The 16,620-nt window shown below is 37.6% G+C and overlaps 1 protein-coding gene across 9 annotated transcripts in view; it reads right to left on the bottom strand.

Moving 5' to 3' along the window:
• Positions 1–16,620, bottom strand: part of PIK3R3 (phosphoinositide-3-kinase regulatory subunit 3) — a 139,837-nt gene that overhangs the window by 13,518 nt on the left and 109,699 nt on the right. For all 9 annotated transcript variants that reach the window (XM_077845147.1, XM_077845150.1, XM_077845149.1 and 6 more), the window contains 2 exons: positions 4,609–4,751; positions 1,848–2,024 (listed from right to left, as the gene is read on the bottom strand). In XM_077845147.1, coding sequence (XP_077701273.1) covers positions 1,848–2,024; positions 4,609–4,751 — 320 coding nt within the window. The remainder of the gene's footprint in view (positions 1–1,847; positions 2,025–4,608; positions 4,752–16,620) is intronic.

Raw genomic sequence — 16,620 nt, 5'->3', positions numbered from 1 at the left:
GTCACTCATTCTCTATATTTTACCTTATTTTATCATCTTCCTAGTACATGCCTGAAATTCTTTATTTTATATTTTCACTTATGTTTGTCTCCCCCACTAAAATTTAGCTGCTTTAAAGAAAGGGGTCCAGGGCACCTGGGTGGCTCAGTGGTTGAGTGTTTGCCTTTGGCTCAGGTCATGATCCCAGGATGGGGATCGGGCTCCCCACAAAGAGCCTGCTTTTCCCTCTGCCTGTGTCTCTGCCTCTGTACCTCCCATGAATAAATAAATAAAATCAAGAAAGGAAAGGAAAGGAAAGGAAAAAGGAAAAAGGAAAAAGGGAAAGGAAGAAAGAAAAGGAAGGAAAGAAAGAAAGAAAAGAAAGAAATTAATTCAGTCTGTCCTGTTGTTCATGGCTAGTCCCAATGCTGAGAACATTATCTACTATATATCTACTATATCTACATATAGTGGATATTCAAGAAATCTCTCCCTAAACACCCTAGTTGTCTTTACTGTCAGATCATGATTTATCACCCACGATGTTATCTAAATTCTCTTTAATTTAGTTTACATAACTCATTAAAGGAACTTTCAAGGTCTAGTTTGCCACACTTATTCATGCCTCTTGGGATGGTGTATTTTTTAATAATCTCCTCACTTTCCAGAGCAAACAAGCGCTTCCATTCATTCCTTTGGTTCATGGCATAAGCCTTCTTCTTGGGCCTTTCTTCAGCTTCTTATGTGACCAGAATCACATAAGCTTTTCAAGAGCAGACACACCCTGATTTTAGACAAAGTACCTCCTTGCCTTGTTTCCAAAGCTCTTCTGTATGCTATGTGTACTTGCTTGACTTTCTTTTTGCCCACAATAGCAAACTGAAATGATCTCTAGAGAAGAGTTAATAAAAAAACTACTCAGTATAGCACAGTTCTAATTGTTTGCCCCCAAAACTTACCACCTTAAATTTTACTCTACTGTTCCCTCTAAGCTTTTATTTTCTCCCCTGTCCCTTTTCATACAAAGAAACCCTGAAGTCTATGGAAAATCCAGTCAGAAATCTTTACTCCCTTCTACCAAGAGTTTGAATCAAGTTGTGTTACACACATGAAAGTCACCCATAAACCAGTCTATTCATTACCTAGAACAAAACCTAACATTTTTCCTTTTAATGGATTCTCTCCTTCTATAAGGCAGTCATTTGTCCTAAAAATCTAACATCTTGTTCATAATATACCTTTCAACCTATCTTTGAGTGAGATCCCTGTATCTTCCTAAATCATATAGTTTTCCATAATATTAAAGAGTTGGGTTTTACTCCTCAGGTCAAATTATCTTGCATGCCTGCTATTGGCACATTTCTATTACTTGAAATATAGAATTTCATTTCTTAAACATAAAAACCCTTTAAGAGACTGTCCTGTATACTTATGTGTAGGCCCCCACTATTAGTGTTCTTGTCTGTGCCCATAAGGGGTAATTTCTATTTCTGCGGTTCTATTATGTAATCAAAGATTCTGAAAAAAAAAAAAAAAAGGGAAAAAAAAAAAGATTCTGTTTTTTTTATTTAGGCAAACATTAACCTGTATTTTTTAAGCTACACCATATGGCTCATACCACAGGCACCCTCTGAGATTTCCCATTTGTATGGACTAAAGTCTAGAATGCTACATTCTGGTTTGCCCCACATGTTGACTTTAGGTAAACTCTGGTACCACCAACTATTTTGCCAGGATTACCTTCCTAAATTCTTACAAGCTCACTAGCCAGTTCTCAATTACAAATCTCTTCTTTTATCTCTAACATGTCTAGAGCCCACAGTAATCTGGTGCTGGTGTTTCCTCCCATACAGGCCCATACTACTCACACAAGGTGCTGATCTCGGATCTTGCGCAGCTGGATCAGATCAGGTTTGATACTGTTCATTTTTTTATCTATTTCCCGGTTGTCCAAAGCTTGTTTCTTCAAATCCTGCTCTAGACGCATTTTGCTATCATGAATCTCACCCAGACGTGATTTCAATTTGTCATAATTCATCATAATTCTGTGAAAATATTGACATATTAAGGCTTAAACAGGAACCATGCAGAAGCATTCTATAATGTGGGCATGGTCCTAATACTTTAACATGATAGATATCTGTTGTTTTTGCCCAGCTCGTGTCCATTCTCATTCTTTTGGTAATGGCACCTGATGTTCCCTGTAGATAAGGACTCCCTGCCCCCATCTCAGAGTCACAGGTGAATATTCACACAACCCAGCCTGGCCAGTAAGAGTATTCCATTATATCCTATTGCTCCCCTCAAGCCACAATGACTGGTTCAGGAATGAGAATAATACCTAAACTGACCCAATGAGAGTTAATTCTAGTTTGTCAGAACTATTGTAAACAGAGATTCTCTCTTCTTCCCACTGAGGCTGCTTATAAATATGTGATTCTAGGACTTCCAGCAGCCACCTCATAGGGAAAACCTGCCTGAGGATAAAGCCAACACAGAGAAAAACTAAGGCAAAAGACAAAGTATGAGAAAAAATCCTGATGACCTTGTTTGCCCCCTGGATCAATCCATGACTGAACAAGTAAGCTATATGTATGATATTCAGAAGGTAGCACGATATAACAGTTAAGAGCAATAGCTTTGCAGTCAGAAGTCTTTCTGACTGCTTAAGTTTGAATCTCTGCCCTACCACTTACTGCATGGCCATAGGCAAGTTATTCAACTTCTCTGTGCCTTCATTTCCTCATTTGTTTAAAGTGGATAGCTACAACAGTACCTACTTCACTAAATTATTATGTAAATTAAATGTGGTAATACATGTAAAAGGACTAAACAGTGCCTGGTACATCTTGGTAAGCACTCAGCAGATAATGACTATAAGGTTTTCCAGCACACAAAGTTTTGCTGTGCTCTGAAGGCAATCACTGTTCTCATCACTTGTACCTCAAAACAATGTGATTTTATATTACTATTAAAACTTCATCATTAGGGGTGATTGGGTGGCTCAGTGTTGAGTGCCTTTGGCTCAGGTCGTGATCCTGGGGTCCTGGAATCAAGCCCCCACATCGGGCTCTCTGCAGGGAACCTACTTCTCCCTCTGCCTATGTCTCTGCCTCCCTCTGTGTCTCTCATGAATAAATAAATAAAATCTTAAAAAAAAAAAACTTCAACTACTTTACCTTCCTTTGCAACTAAACTGCAAGTTCTTTTCTATCTTTTCACTGTTGATAATAATAATGGCTATTTATTGATATCATATGCCAAGATACATAAATACATACACACGTGCCTTTCTGTACCATAAATATGCAAGTGTATGTCTATCACTTGATTCTCACAGCATTTCAAAAAGATATCTACAGTTTAGAGGAGGAAACGGGCTCAGAGAGTTAAGAGAGTTAAGTAACTTATCCAAGGTCACATAAGCTAGTAAATGAGCAATACAGAATTCAAGCCCATGGTTTTCACCATTAAGCTAACTGCCTCAATAGCACTTAGCTCAATTCTTATGCACACAGAAGTTTACGGACATTTTGGTGCTAATATGAGAAACAATTTTGCTTTTCTCTTGCAGATGATTCATTTTTATTTATTATCCACTTTTTTATTCCTCAGCCCACTCTTATCTGGCTCAGTCTTCCAATATTCCACTAAATTTGCTATGATAAAGACTTCCAATATCCTTTTAGTTGCCAGACCAATACTTCACATGCTTCACTCACTCTGTGGAATCTTCTTAGCATCTACTATCACCTACACACTTAGGCATCCAAACCCTTCTGTACCTTGAGTTCCAAAAACCAAATAACCTTTGTCTGTCTGTCAGACAACTCCATTTGGGTTCTCACAGGAACCTCAAAACTCATTGGTTCTAACCCTGAACTTTCCTTACGTACTTACTATTTTGGTGAATAACACCCTTCCTTATTCATTCATATCAGAAATCTAGGAATAGTCTTTGACTTCTTTCACATCTACCATATCTGGCCAGGTATCAAGTCCTCAGCATTTCCATTAATTCCTCCTCCTTTCCTGCCATTGCTCTGGTTCAGGCCTTCACCATCATTTAACTGGATGACCACAAACACTGCAGCTGCCCTCAACAGTCAAGCTAGTCTTTCTGCCCCTGGTTTTGTTCAGCCTCCAATTTATTTTCAGACTGCTGCTGATGATTTTCATTTCAACAAAAATCCCGTGAGCCTCACTGTGCACTCTCAGGTACCATAACAGGTGCTAGAGCTATCAGGGAAAATAAGCCTCCATTCTTATTCCACTAACAAGCTTGCAGTTTAGTGGATGTGATGTTCAGTAAATGTTACAGCAGGAATCAGGACCAGATACTGGAGGGGGTAGGGACAAAAAGCTCCTAAACCAGTCTAGGGAATCAGGGAAATTTTTCTTAGAAAAGTCATGCATAAGCTGATTCCTAAAGGATGGGCAGGCATTAAAAATTTAGAAGGATGTAGAAGGAACACAGAAAAGAGAAGGTTCGTTTGGTGCCATTAGTGGGAACAGCAAATAGTTCCATATATGAAGTTTAAGGTGGCAAAAGCAAACACAAAAGAAATTATTGAGGAAGAAAAGAAGTCTTGTCTCACTGATGCACTTGGAAGGGTTAGGTAGATTTACCGTTCAATTTCCTTTTCATTCCCCTCTCTGCGAAATCGCTCAATATATTCTTTGCTATGTTGTTCTTGTGTGTGACATTGCTCTTCAAATATTTTAATTGTTTCATTAAAGGCTTCAATTGCAGTCCTCTTCATCTGTATTTCCTATAAGAGAGAAAAAGAGAAACATTTTATTAACTTTTTTTTTTTTTTTGGTAACTGTGGTCTCATAACCTAAAATCTTATAATCCTCGTTACAATTCCATATAAGACTGAATTAAGACAGCCGAAATAACTTCTCTTTAACTCCTACCCTTATTACTTACATGCAAAATACATCATTCAAACCTTAAAATAAAAAAGAACTATTACTTGCAATATAGCTGAGAATCACCATAAAAAGGCTTGAGTTGGTAAAAGAGATGAACCCAAAACTCTTTAAAGACAAGGATCAAGTAATACCTTTCCACTTATTGTAGTGCTGACCCTCAAAAGGTGCTAAAGGAGTGAATGGATAGAGTGGAGGAGTCCTCACACCAGTGTGCATAACCTTATTCCCAGAGGAGTCCTATAGAGTCTATCAATTCCAAAACCTATAATTTCCCAAACAGATTCATCAACATATTAATCTGACTAGAAGTAGGAAATGAGGGGTGCCTGGTTGGCTCAGTTGGTAGAGCATGGAGTCTGATCTCAGGGTTATAAGGCAAGCCACATGTTAGGTGTAGATTACTTAAAAATAAAAAAGATCTTTAAAATGAAAACAAAAAAGAAGCAGAAAATGAAAGGGGGAAGAGTAGCAGCTAAAATTAAATACAGAATAAAATGAAAAACCATGGGCAGCTCTGGTGGCACAGCGATTTAGCGCCGCCTGCAGCCTGGGGTGTGATCCTGGAGACCCGGGATCGAGTCCCACATCCGGCTTCCTGCATGGAGCCTGGTTCTCCCTCTGCCTGTGTCTCTGCCTCTCTCTCTCTCTCTCTCTGAATAAATAAATAAATAAAAATAAATCTTTAAAAAAAAAAAAAAGAAAAACCAAAAGCTTCACAAAACAAATACCCAGTAGGCTACGCCAGTCAGCATTAGGGTAAGTAGTCCTATACGTTTTGATGAGTTCTGAGGTTATTCGTAGACTTTAGCATCTGAACCTTGATTCCCCAAAATCTTCAGAGGGTTAAACTTTGTTCAATTTATATTAGAAAGTCAAGAAGATGTATAAAGGTCTAGAGAACTGCTATCCTGAATGTTTACAATTTTAAAAGTTTTGATGCTTATGGGATAATTTCTCAAAACTAGCACTGATTAATTTCAACAAATTATTACTGAGAATCCATTATACAGAAAGTATAATCTGGCGATAAAGAGATTAATAAAACATGAAGCCTGCCCTCTAGGTTTTAGAACACACAAGTGAAATACATTTCTGAACTCCAATAAAGTTCTGTTTCATCTCATGGTAGAGTCAATCAAGTTAGGGTGAGTTAGTTATCTACTGCTTTACAGAGACTTCATGGAAGAGACAAGAACCTTACAATGCTCCATATGGTTGAGGTTGTATCATACCTATCTCAAACAGTAGTGCAAACTTATTGATTCCAATGTCCATATCTAAATATGTAGCTACAAATTCTACAATTCTCAAATCACAGTGGAGGGTCTTGGATCCCTTCTCCAAGGTCAAAAATTACCTATGAAGCCCTGGCCCTGTATCCTTAAAGACACCAAATTGGCCTTTACTAACACTAGTGTATGTATAGGTAGGTAGGGCAGCACAAAGAAAAGTATTTTACAGCATTGCCAAAGCAGTAGCTGCCCCATAAACAATGCCACTATACCTACCACAAAACTATAAATCTACCTGTATCTACACCCCTTCTTCTCCTTTCTCCTCTCCAACCCCTCTTATGATTCCTTCTCATCAGCATATAGACAAGTTCTAGTAACACCACTTTGAAAAAATAATCCTGTAACCCTAAATTCTCTTCTAGTTGATTAAGTTTCTTGAACAAATAGTCCACATGGGCTGCCTTTCTTTCCTCATCTCTCATTCACATTCCAGCTCACTCCATTCTGGCTTCTGTGCCTACCATTCCACAAAGACTGCTCTTTCCAAGCAAGATTACCAATGATCTTACTGCCAAATCCTGTCCCTTATCCCAATCCATCACTAAGTCCTATCACTTCCTCCTAATTACATGTAATCCAGATGTCAAATATCCCCACATGCAGTTTATTCTTACCCCGTGCCAACTATGACTCAGGATATGCCATCTCTTACCATTCTCTGGGAAGAATTTGCTTACGTCAAAGCAATCCAAATGTTATCTAAGATTTCACAGAAAAAAACAGAGTAAGTCTATAACACTTAATAATTATAAACAGAGGAGATAAATTCTTTAATCTCCCTTTAACACTTACTGTCTCAGCACACCCCCTATACTGCTAATCACTGCATTCCTCCCTTTCTCCCCCTACCTCCCAAAGCTTTAAGCCTCCACAGCTCTGCTCTGCTCAGCCAGCTCACATCTTGCTCTCAATTCTCACACAGACAGATTTAGCCCTCTCCTAGCTCTGACCCAGGAGCTTTCTTGGCTGCCTCCATCTACTCCCATACCCAACTCTCCATCCAAGGATTCCAAGTCCAGAACCAGTCTCACATCAGCAGCTCAGAACTCATATACTGCTGTTAAGTCCCCAGTATCACTGAGCATGTGGGCAGCAGTTTGTCTAGCCATGACAAGAATACAGAAATACAGTTCTATACAAGCCAAAGCTACAGACATCAGTGGCCACTTTTTCTAGCCTTTTTCACAGGAGGGTTAGTCCTCCCCTAGACTCTAGTTCAGATCATGAAGCTGACTCCAGGGCCCTGCCAAAGATGGAGTGCTTTGGTTCATTATCTTGTATAAATTCATTCAACAAGTGAACACTAACTATATGCCAGGCATTACTTGAAGCATTTAGGATACATAAGTAAGCAAGCTTAGAAAAATATTTCTGTACTCCCAGAACTTACAGTTTAGAGGGTTATAGAGACAATAAATAAGACATAATAAGTAATTTACGTGTTTATTAGAATTATTAAGAATCTGTAAGAATTACTATGGAAAAAAGAAAAGTAGAGTTAGAAAGGAGGACTGAAATGCGGGTTGCAATTTTAAATCAAGTTGCCAGCTAGGCCTTGTTGAGATGACATCATTTGAGCAAAGACTTGAAGGAAGTGAGGGGCATTGACCAGGTGATTATGGGATGGGTGGGGAGTGTTTCAGGCAAAGAAGCAGCCAGTGCTAACACTCAAACATAGGAAGCAGTATAGTATATTTGAGGAACAGCAAAGAGGTTAGTGTGGTTGGAGTATAGTGAGGAAGAGAAAAGAAATGAGGTCGAAGAGGAGTGGCATAGATCATCCTGGGCACTATAAAAAGCACTCTAACTTTTCCTATGTATAAACCATGGAACTAGAGACAGGTCTTCAACAAAGGTACTGTGATCCAACCTATGTTTTACAAGTACAGGTTTCCCCAGCATTCTCGAAGCATATGATTCCTATGAAAACTTTCGTATGCCAAAATGGCATAAAGCAAAGAAACAATTACCATTAATTTACATGGGAAAAATCTTTAGTGTTCTCAGACTCGAAAAATAACTTCCCTTGGGCCTTTTTTTTCCTGATACCTTAGGACACATCTTGCTAAGAGATACACAAAGTAAATGCAGATAAAGCACAGATGCTCACAGACACAGTTCAAAGTAACAGTGGCTTGATGCTGAGATGCTGCGTATAGTTCCCAGGGAAGGAACTAGGCGGCACCACTCCCCCCCTCAGGGTGTGCACTGCCTCTAACAGTTTACTGCAAAACAAACTCTGAACGCTATTGTCACTTTTCACTCTTTTCTGTAAAAGCAGAAGTCTTCAGATTTCTTCCAGTTATCGAAAAAAGTACTAATAATGTAGGTCTTTCATAAAAGCCAAGTGGTGTAACGTGAACTTGCGAAATACAGGGGATACCTGTGTCACCTAGCTGCTCTACTGAGAATTGATCAGAGGGAGGGGAGCATGGATAAGGGCAAGAAGATTTGTTAGGAAGGTTCTGTGGTAACTCAAAGTAAGAAATGATTGCGGGCTTCGATCAAGGTATCAGCACTGGATGTGGGGAGAAGGGGCTGCATCCTGGCTATATTATAAATGTAAACAGGAATTCCTGATGGATAAGATGGAAGATAAAAAAGAAAGAGTCTTGAGTGGCTTCAAGGCTTTTGACCTAAGCAAGACATATGACTGCTCTCAACTGAGATGGGGAAGGCAAGGGGTAGAACAGCCTTGAGTTCAATTTTGTTCATGAATTCAGTTTTGACATGTTAAATCTGAGATACCTATGAACCTATGAAACATCCAAGTAGAACTGTTGAAAAAGGTAGTTGGATATATGAGTCTAGAATTAAAAGAAGTTAGAAGAAGCAGAGTTTGGGAATTACTGGCATACAGACGTTCTGTAAGGCCATGAGGCTATTTGAGATCACCAGAGAGTGAATAAGTAACCAGGAAAAAGAAGAGAACCAATGTCAAAGAGGAGAAATCAGCAAAGAAGTCCAAGAAGGAAGAAACTACCATGGAGGTCAAATTCTCAGCTGTCTCTGCTTATTTCTAGATCTGAAAGTTCCATTTGTAATGATTATTATGGTTTTCTGTTCTACCTCTGATTTACAGAAATAATCATATAGTTTTTGCATATAGCCATGTGTTTTTAATGTTTACCATTTTTTAGTGTGATTATAAAATGAACTTCTACTACCAGCAACCCCAGAAATTCCTTGTTTATCATAACTCGCTGCCTCTTCCCACTCCATTCCCCTACATTGGTGATAATGCTACCCTGTCCTTTATGATGATCATTTCCTTGTTGTTCTTTATGATTTTACCACTTTATATCCCCATCCAAAATCAAATCGTTAAATTTACCTGGTTTTGTAGCTTCTATGAACAGACTCATAGTATATGTTCTTTTGCATCTTTTATTCAATATTCTTTGTAAGATTAAACATAGTGTTATATGTTGCCCTTTAAATAAATATACACAAAGGAATACAGTAATCCATCATTGTTTTATCTGATGCAGAGAAAAGGTTTTAAAGTATTCCATTTTGGTGAATGCACATTGTGTCTGACAAATGTCAGAGTATTTCAACCTTTTGTAGAATAGAGTCTCATCTCTCTCTCTCTCCCTATTTCTAGAGTTAAACACAGCAATCATGCCTATGTATTGCAAATGAACTATGCTGGAATTTAGGAGATTTATATTCTAATCCTGATTATGCTAAAAACTGGTTACAACCCTATAAAAGAACTCTCTAGGCTTCAAGTTCCCATGTATAAGATGGAGATAATGACAACTCCAGCTATATTTGAGAGAGAGAGAGAATCAGGTTAAAAAAAAGAAAAAGGAGGGGGGAGGGGATTATACATCCAAAACCACTTACTGAATACCTTAGTCTAGTTGTGGTATATTTTAACCATAGATGACAGTATACCACACATTTTTCCCTACATTGCCTTTTTACATAATGTATCTTAGAAATTACTCAAAATCAGGGGGCACCTTGGGTAGTGCCATCAGCTGAATATCAGCTCAGGTCATGATCTCAGGGTGATGTCCAGCTTCACTCACTGGACACCTGCTTGGGATTCTCCCTCTTCTTCTGCCCCTCCCCCCATTATCCCCCATGCTCACATGCTCTCTTAAAAAAAAAAAAAAAAGAATAAATCTTAAAAAAATCAATAACTCAAAATCAGTAGACCATCATTTTTTGATGGTTATAGAATAATTTCATATCATTTTGTTTTAAAAAGGTCATTTTTATATTACTGTTATTAATGTGCATATTATTTCTATTATTTCCTTTCTAGTTTTACCATATTTTCCTCAAATCCTCTTAAGTCTGTCACCCCAAACATCCCAGCATATTTTTTCATCCCAGCATATTTTGATAAAGTGTTCCCTTCAGATTAGTGGGCATACCCATAACTGAAATCACAGTGTTCACACACTTCTACGTGCTGTCTTCTTTGCCTGAAATTATATCATAAGCATTTCTCAAGTCACCAGGAATTCCTAAAAGGCACTTAGTAACAGCAGTTGCCTCCAGGGAATGGGAACTTTTACTTTGTATGCAATAATTCATATAGAATTCAGCAATAACTTATACTGAATTTAACATATTTATATAGCTTTTATACTTTCCAAAAATTAGTTTTAAAATAATTTCTGAAAACCTATTTTAATAGCTGTATAACATTCTATTATATGTATGACCATTTCACATCCCCTAATGTTGACCATTTATGTTGATTCAATCTAATCGGAGAAGGACAATCATCATATGGTTTCACTCATATGTGGAATATAAGAAATAGTGAAAGGGATTAGAAGGGAAGGGAGGGAAAATGAGTGGGGAAAGAATAGCAAGGTAAACAAACCATGAGAGACTCCTAACTCTGGGAAACAAACAAAGGGTTACAGAGGGGAGGTGTGGGAGGGAATGGGGTAACTGGGTGACAAGCACTAAGGAGGGCACTTGATGGCAAAAGTACTGGGTGTTATACCATATGTTGGCAAACTGAACTTAAATTTTAAAAAATTATGTTGATTCAATCTGAAGAAGCATCAGTAACTCTTTCCCCATTCTACCCCAAACACTGGTCTCCATCACAGATAATTCATCTGGAAGAACTGAAGGAATACAGAGAAGTTAAATTTGCAGTGTAAAAAAACATACACAGGCACCCAGAAAGAAAAAGTTACTAAGATCATTCTGAATAATTAATAAAATAAAACCTGAAAATAAAATGGAATTAAACATCTCACATAGGAAAATAGGTCATTATAGCATTTCTGGCCCCTATAATCCCAGTAACAATAACAGTATAAAGAGGGAGGAACAATGATGTATAGGAGCAAAGTATTTATATTCCACTGCAAATGTGAATAATAATTTATATTTGAGGGGCCTGGGTGGTTCAGTCAGTTGGGCATCTGCCCTTGGGTTAGGTCATGATTCTGGGGTGCTAGGACTGAACCCCACATCTGGCTCCCCACTGCTTCTCCCTCTCCCTGGCCCCAGTTCATGCTGTTGCTATCCCTCTCTCTCAAATAAATAAAATCTTAAAAAAAAAAAGTTTATAATTGATACAAGGTTGTTGTGCAGTTAAGATGTTAACTGTAGGAATGCCTGGGTGGCTCAGTGGTTCAACATCTGCCTTCAGCTCAGGGCATGATCCTGCGTTCGGGATCGAGTCCCAATCCTGCACCAGGCTCCCTTCGAGGAGCCTGCTTCTCTCCCTCTGCCTCTCTCTGTCTCTCTCATGAATAAGTAAACAAAAAATATTAAAATAAAAAAAAGAGATGTTAATTGTAATCTCCAAGGTATTTCCTAAGAAAAACTAAAAAAAAGTACAGAAAAGGAAAGAAATGGGGAATCAATAAAAGGGTACACTACAAAAAATTAGAATACTAAAAAAAAAAAAAAAAAATCCAGTAATGGTAGAACTGAAGTACAAAAGACACATAAGACACAAAGAAAAATAATAATAAAAATAATAAATGCCAGAGTCAGTTCTTCCTTACCAATAATCAGTAATTATTTTAAATGTAAATGGATTAAACTCCCCAACTAAAAGTCAGAGACTGCAGATGGATTAAAAATTAAAAACCCGAGGTACCTGGGTAGCTCAGTCGGTTAAGTGTCTGACTCTTGATCTTGGCTCAGGCCTTGATCTTGGGTCATGAGTTCAAGCCCCACAATGGGCTCCACGCTGGGTGTGGAGCCTACTTAAAAAAAAAAAGAAAAGAAAAAAAGAAAAACAACCCATGATCCACCCATATGCTGTCTACAAGAGAGTTGCTTCAGATGCAAAGAATACTCATTCTTCTCAGGTATATGGGGAAACCCACAAATATATGGAAATCAACACATTCTTAAACAACCAATAGACCAAAGAAGAAATGAGAAGAGAAATTAGAAAATACCCTGAGATAATTAAGAACTAAAACAAATACTGAACTTACAGAGGTAGCAAAAGCAGTGCTCTGGGGAAATTTATAGCTGTCAATATATTTTTTTTAAGATTTTATTTATTTTAGACAGAGAAAGGGAGAAGGCATACGAGCAGGGGCAGAGGTAGAGGGAGTGGAGAGAATCCCAAGCAGACTCTCTGCTGACATGGAGCCTGATGCGGGGGCTCAGTCCCACAACCCAGAGATCATGACCTGAGCCAAAACCAAGAGTCAGATGCTTAACTGACTAGGCCACCCAGGCATCCCTAAGCATCTGACTCTTGATCTCAGCTCAGGTCTTGATCTCAGGCTCGTGAGCTTAAGCTCTGCATTGGGCTCTATGCTGGGTGTGGAGCCTACAAAAACAGACAGTCCGACCTATAACCCCATTAGGAGATTCAAACAGTAATCAAAAAATTCCCAACAAAGAAGAGCCCAGGACCTGATAGACTCACTAGTGAAGTTACCAAACATTTATTTAAAAAAAAAAAAAAAGATTTTATTTATTCATGAGACACACACACACAGAGGCAGAGATATATAGGCAGAGGAAGAAGCAGGCTCTCCGTGGGGAGTCTGATGTGGGACTGGATCCCAGGACTAGGATCACAACCTGAGCCAAAGGCAGACACTCAACCACTGAGCCACCAAGGTGCCCCCCACATAAGATTTTATCAGTCCTAATCCTCAAGACCTTAGAATGTGACCTTATTAGGAAACAGGGTCTTTAGTGAATTAAGATGAGGTCATATTGGATTAGGAAAGGTCCTAATTCAATGATTAGTATCCTTATAAAAAGAGAAAATAGGGGTGCCTAGGTGGCTCAGTTGGTTAAGCATCTGCCTTAGGCTCAGGTCATGATCCCAGGGTCCTGGAATAGAGCCCCACATCGGGCTCCCTGCTCATCAGAGAGCCTGCTTCTCCCTCTCTCTCTCTCTCTGCCTGCCACTCCCCGCTTGTGCTCTCTCTTTCCCTCTATCAAATAAACAAATAAAATCTTTTAAAAAGAGACAGAGAAAACAGACACAGAGGGAGAATGTCATTGATAATGAAGGCATAAATTGGAGTGATGTATCCAAACCAAAGAATGCCAAGGACTGCAAGCAACCACTACAAACTAAGAAAAACAATGAAAGTTCTTCTCAGAGAACTCCAGAAAGAGAAAGGCCCTACCAACACCTTGATTTTGGACTTCGAGCCCTCAAAACAGTGAGAGAATAAATTTCTGTTGTCTTAGGCCACCCAGTTTGTTGTTCTTTGTTATAGCTGACATAGGAAACTAATACAGCCATATATGAAAAACACAAAATTAACATCATACTCAATGGTGAAATGGGAGAGCTTTCCACCTAAGATAATGAACAAGACAAAGATATCCACTTTTACCACTTTTATTCAACAAAGTACTTGAAGTTCTAGCCAGAGAAATTAGGCAATGAGAAGAAATACAAGACATCCAAATTGAAGGGGAAAAATTAAAACTATCTCAAATGACATGATCTTATAGGTATAAAACCCTAAAGAATCCACCAAAAACTGTTAGAGCTAATAAATTCAGCAAAGTTGCAGAATACAAAATCAACTGTATTCTATACACTAGCAATAAACAATCCAAAAGAGAAACTAAGGAAATAATTCCATTTACAACAGCATCAAAAAGAATAAAATATTTAGGAATAAATTTAACCAAGGAGGGAAGAAATCCATACACTGAAAACTACAAAACAATGCTGAAAGAAATTAAAGACATAAAGACAGGGAAAGATGTCCTTGTTCATGGATCAGAAGACTTCATATTAAGATGATAATAGGGATCCCTGGGTGGCGCAGCGGTTTAGCGCCTGCCTTTGGCCCAGGGCGCGATCCTGGAGACCCGGGATCGAATCCCACGTCAGGCTCCCGGTGCATGGAGCCTGCTTCTCCCTCTGCCTATGTCTCTGCCTCTCTCTCTCTCTCTGTGTGACTATCATAAATAAATGAAAAAAAAAAAAAAGATGATAATACTACCTAAAGTGATACATATAGATTCAATGCAATCACTATCAAATCCCACATGCATTTTTGTTTGTTTTTTTTTTTACACAGAGACAGAAAAACTGAACTTCAAACTCCTATGACTTAAAAGGGACCCAGAATAGCCAAAACAATCTTGAAAAAGAACAAATTTGGAAAAAAAAATTAAAAAAAAAAAGAACAAATTTGGAAGACTCACACTTCCTGGTTTCAAAGCTTATTAAGAAGCTAGGGTAATCAGAATATGGTGCTGACATAGGACAGACATATAGATCAATGAAATACAATGGAAAGCCCCCAAATAAACCCTCACACCTATGATCTATGTCTCACTTCAGCAAAAATCCCTAGATCATCCAATGGAGAAATGGTGTTGGGACCACAGTGCAAGGGAAAATGTATTTTCACATGTGAAAGAAAAAAAAAAAAGCCAGACCATAATTCATACTACATATAAAAAGTTAATTCAAAATGGATCAAAGATCTAAATTTAAGAGTAGAAACAATAAACTCTTAGAAATAAACATTGGAGAAAATCTTTATGACACTGGATTTGGAAAAACTTCATGAATATGATACCAAAAGTATAGGTAACAAAACAAAAACCAAATTGGACTTCATCAAAATTAAGAACATTTGCATGTCAAAGGATATTATCAGAAAAGCAAAAATCACATATAAAAATGGGAAAAATATCTGAAATGGGAAAAATATCTGAAAATCACATATTTGGTAAGGTATTAAAGAAAATAAAACTCATCAAAAACAATATCACTTCAATACTACTAGAATGGCTATAAAAATTTAAAGATAAAAACATAAAACATAACAAGTGTTAGAGAAAATGTGGAAAACCTGGAATCTTTATGCATTGCTGGTAGGAATGTAAAATAGTTTTACCAGTATGGAAAACAGTCTGGCAGTTTCTCAAAAGGTTAAATATAAAACTGCTATATAACCAAGAAATTCCATTCTAGGCATATATCCAAAAGAAATAAAAGCAGAGACTTGAACAGTTATTTGTACACTAGATGTTCATAAGCAGCAATATTCACAATAGCCAAAAACTGTGGAAAATTACCCAAATGTCCATCAACAAATGAATGGATAAACAAAATGTCATATGCACATACAATGCAATATTATTTAGCCATAAAATATTTATATATATATATATGCTACAACATGGATTTTCCTTGAAAACATTACAATTAGTGAAGTAAACCAGACAAAGGACAAATATTGTATGATTCCAACTATATAAAGTACCTAGAATAGGCAATGAATTATGAGGTTAAAGGACAAATATTGTATGATTCCAACTATATAAAGTACCTAGAATAGGCAATGAATTATGAGGTTAACATACATATATATAATACATAACAACAATAAGGGGTAGAAATAGAATTATATAATAGCACGGTTACTACATTCACAGGCTACATGGTACAGTATGAACTGAAGTAACTGTGATTAAGAATGCATGGTGTAAAAAAAAAAAAAGAATGCATGGTGTAGGGATATCTGGGTGGCTCAGATCATGATCTCAGAGTCCTGGGATCAAGCAAGCTCCCTGGTCAGCAGAAGAGTCTGCTTCTCCCTCTCTCTCTGCCCATTCATGTGTGCTCTCTTGCTCACTCTGTCTCTCAAATAAATAAAAAAAATATTTTTTAAAAATGCACGCTGTAATCTTTAGAGCAACTTTCTATAAGAAAAAAAAAAAAAGAGAGAGACAGATATAGCTAAAAGGCCAGATGAAGAATCATAATGGGATACTAAAAAAATATTTGACCCAAAAGATGACCATGAAAGAATTGCTGGGGAACAAAACCAGATGGAACAAAAATAAATAAAATAAAATATCTAATAGGTAAATATAAACCTAATCATGTCAATAGTTACAAGACATACAAATGGATTATACATCTCAATTAAAAGGCAGAGATTGTCAGGCTGCATTTTTTAAA

Source organism: Canis aureus, chromosome 13 (genome assembly GCF_053574225.1).
Source record: "Canis aureus isolate CA01 chromosome 13, VMU_Caureus_v.1.0, whole genome shotgun sequence".
Taxonomy (NCBI): Eukaryota; Metazoa; Chordata; class Mammalia; order Carnivora; family Canidae; genus Canis; species Canis aureus.
This window is presented reverse-complemented; position numbering and strand designations above follow the sequence as displayed.